The 3192-nt window shown below is 47.2% G+C and overlaps 1 protein-coding gene across 1 annotated transcript; it reads left to right on the top strand.

Annotated features, from left to right (window-relative positions):
• The first annotated feature begins 6 nt into the window (after nucleotides 1-6).
• LOC102871594 (integrin-linked protein kinase-like) lies at nucleotides 7-1446 on the top strand. Its single transcript, XM_006886273.1, has one exon. It carries the CDS (start codon nucleotides 220-222, stop codon nucleotides 1174-1176), a length of 957 nt encoding a protein of 318 aa, XP_006886335.1. The 5' UTR covers nucleotides 7-219; the 3' UTR covers nucleotides 1177-1446.
• The last annotated feature ends 1746 nt before the right edge of the window (nucleotides 1447-3192 follow it).

The following is a 3192-nucleotide window of genomic DNA, read 5'->3' as shown; positions in this document are numbered from 1 at the left end:
GTAATGAATCGAGGGGATGACACTCCCTTGCATCTGGCAGCCAGTCATGGACACCGTGATATTGTACAGAAGCTATTGCAGTACAAGGCTGACATCAGTGCGGTGAATGAGCATGGGAATGTACCCCTGCACTATGCCTGCTTTTGGGGCCAAGACCAGGTGGCAGAGGACCTGGTAGCTAACGGTGCGCTTGTCAGCATCTGTAACAAGTATGGAGAGATGCCTGTGGACAAAGCTAAGGCCCCCCTGAGAGAGCTTCTCCAAGAGCGGGCCGAGAAGATGGGTCAGAATCTCAACCGAATTCCATATAAGGACACATTCTGGAAGGGGACCACTCGCACTCGGCCCCGAAATGGGACCCTGAATAAACACTCCGGCATTGACTTCAAACAGCTCAACTTCTTGGCGAAGCTCAATGAGAATCACTCTGGAGAGCTATGGAAGGGTCGCTGGCAGGGCAATGACATTGTTGTGAAGATGCTAAAAGTTCGAGATGGGAGTACAAGGAAGAGCAGGGACTTCAATGAAGAATGTCCTCGGCTCAGGATCTTCTCACATCCAAATGTGCTCCCAGTGCTGGGAGCCTACCAGTCTCCTCCTGCTCCTAATCCTACCCTTATCACACACTGGATGCCATATGGTTCTCTCTACAATGTACTACATGAAGGCACCAACTTTGTTGTGGACCAGAGCCAGGCTGTGAAGTTTGCATTGGACATGGCAAGAGGCATGGCCTTCCTACACACATTAGAACCCCTCATCCCACGACATGCACTCAATAGCCGTAGTGTAATGATTGATGAGGACATGACTGCCCGAATAAGCATGGCTGATGTCAAATTCTCCTTCCAGTGCCCTGGGTGCATGTATGCACCTGCCTGGGTGGCCCCTGAAGCTCTTCAAAAGAAGCCTGAAGACACAAACAGACGCTCAGCAGACATGTGGAGTTTTGCAGTGCTTCTGTGGGAACTGGTGACACAAGAGGTACCCTTTGCCGACCTCTCCAACATGGAGATTGGCATGAAGGTGGCACTAGAAGGCCTTCGGCCTACCATCCCACCAGGCATTTCCCCCCATGTGTGTAAGCTTATGAAGATATGCATGAATGAAGACCCTGCCAAAAGGCCCAAATTTGACATGATTGTGCCTATCCTGGAGAAGATGCAAGACAAGTAGGGCAGGGAAGTCCCTGCCTAAACTCCAGAGGTCTCAGGACACCGTGGAGGGGAGTGCACATTCCCAAAGCAGCAGGCCTCTGGTTGCCTCCCCTGCCTCTAGTCACGGTACTGCCCCAGCCAGAGGACCCATCCCTTACCCCCAGCCCTACCACTGTGGCCCCAAAAGGGGCTGGACTCAAAGCTTTGCGACTTGTCACACGGTGTCTCCCAGCATGGGAGGGATCAGCCCCGCCTGTCACAATAAAGTTTATTATGAAAAAAAAAAAAATAGAAGAACAGTACAATAGAATGAGAAAACGCTGATGCCAAACCAAAGATGATATTATAGAGTATAAAAATGTCAGCACCAAAGCATATACAATCTCTTCAAGCCATCTGTCTATCACATCCTAAGAAGCTCGCTAAAAGTACAGGTTCTGATTCAGGAGGCCGAAGGTGATGACAATTCTGTATTGCCAACCAGTTCCCAGGGGAAATGTAAAGTCTCTCTGGGGGGCACATAGGACAATTCCACATGTTGTTGTTGTTGTTATGTGCCGTCGAGTCGCCTGCGACTCATAGCGACCCTATGTACAACAGCCCTAAACTCCGCTCTGTCCTGTGCCAATCGCATTGTCTCCGACACTCCCATCCCAATTATCTCAGTCACTGAATCAATCCACCTCATAGAGGGCCTTCCTCTCCTGCGCCGTCCCTCCACCCTCCCAAGCATGGTGTCCCTCTCTAAGGACGTGTCTCTCCTCACAACATGTCCAAAGTATGTTAGACGGAGCCTCAGAATCCTTGCCTCCAAGGAGCCACCCGGTTTAACCCTTTCCAGGACAAATCTGTTTGTTTTCCTAGCAGTCCACGGTATTCTTAATACTCTTCTCCAGCACCACATCTCAAAGGCATCAATTCTCCTTCTATCCTCCCTGGTCGTTGTCCAACTCTCTGATGCCATAACAAGTGATTGCGAAGACCATGGCCTGTATCAGATGCACCTTAGTCTCCAGAGAGACACCATTGCTCTTCAGTACTTTGGAGAGGTCCCTAACAGAAGACTTTCCCATAACAATTCCACATAGGAACAAGAAAACAGCTGGAGAGAAAAACTGCTCTTGGCAGCACAGACTATATAGTAGCCTAAATTCCCCACACGTACAGCACTTTAGAAAAAATAACACCAGTGGCGCTAGTGGTTCTGTGAATTTATGGTCCATTATAACCTCGTGTTGGGTTTTCTGGTTTTTGGCTTTTTATTTATTTTTTTTCCTTGTTGTGTCCTGTCAAGTCGGTTCTGACTGGCACAGGAGATTACCCCGCCTTCTTCAGCAGAGCAGTGTGTTGTATTTTTGGCACAATATATTTTTCCTCATTATTATCAATGGTAATTGTGAAATAAGTGTGTTTGAGAGCTTACCACGGTTTTAAAGCTTTCTAAAAGAATTAAAATAGTGACTGAGTAGAAAAAAATACCCAAAACGTATATGATACATGATGTTATTACATGTTTTTGCCAACTGAGCTACCCTCTCACACATTACTGTCTAAAGCGTGCTATATCTGTGGGTGCTATGAGTGTGTTATTTAGGTTGGAGTGTTATTTTGGGGGGGAGGGAATCATATTCATGATGGCATCTAGCATTTACCGGCCAAAGCCTATTCACTGTGCAGCTCTAGAGAGCTGTCTGCATAATTAGTATTGTTATCGCATTTCCAAGGAGCTGATGTGGTGGTTAAGTGCTCTGGTGATAACAAAAATGTAGGCAGTTCTGTAAAGATTAAACAAACAAAAGCCAACTTATTGCCATTGAGTTAATTCTAACACATAACAACCTTATTGCTTGGGTAAAAAGGTACCCACACTGTAACCTTTATAGGGGCCGACTGCCATATTGCTCTCCGGTGGAGTGACTGGTGGATTTGAACCATGGACTCTTCTGTTATCAGCCATGTGCTTAACCACTGTATTACCCAGGATACTCCATAGACCAGTCCTACCCTGTCTTATAGGATCTCTGTGAGTCAGAAG

This window comes from Elephantulus edwardii, unplaced genomic scaffold (genome assembly GCF_000299155.1).
Source record: "Elephantulus edwardii isolate Elephantulus edwardi_28Jun2011 unplaced genomic scaffold, EleEdw1.0 scaffold00048, whole genome shotgun sequence".
NCBI lineage: Eukaryota > Metazoa > Chordata > Mammalia > Macroscelidea > Macroscelididae > Elephantulus > Elephantulus edwardii.
The sequence above is the reverse complement of the archived record's forward strand: the minus strand, read 5'-3'. Positions and strand labels throughout refer to the sequence as shown.

Bases quoted from the DNA above. Each gene is read 5' to 3' on its own strand.
- LOC102871594 (XM_006886273.1), top strand. From the start codon at position 220: ATGCCTGTGGACAAAGCTAAGGCCCCCCTGAGAGAGCTTCTCCAAGAG.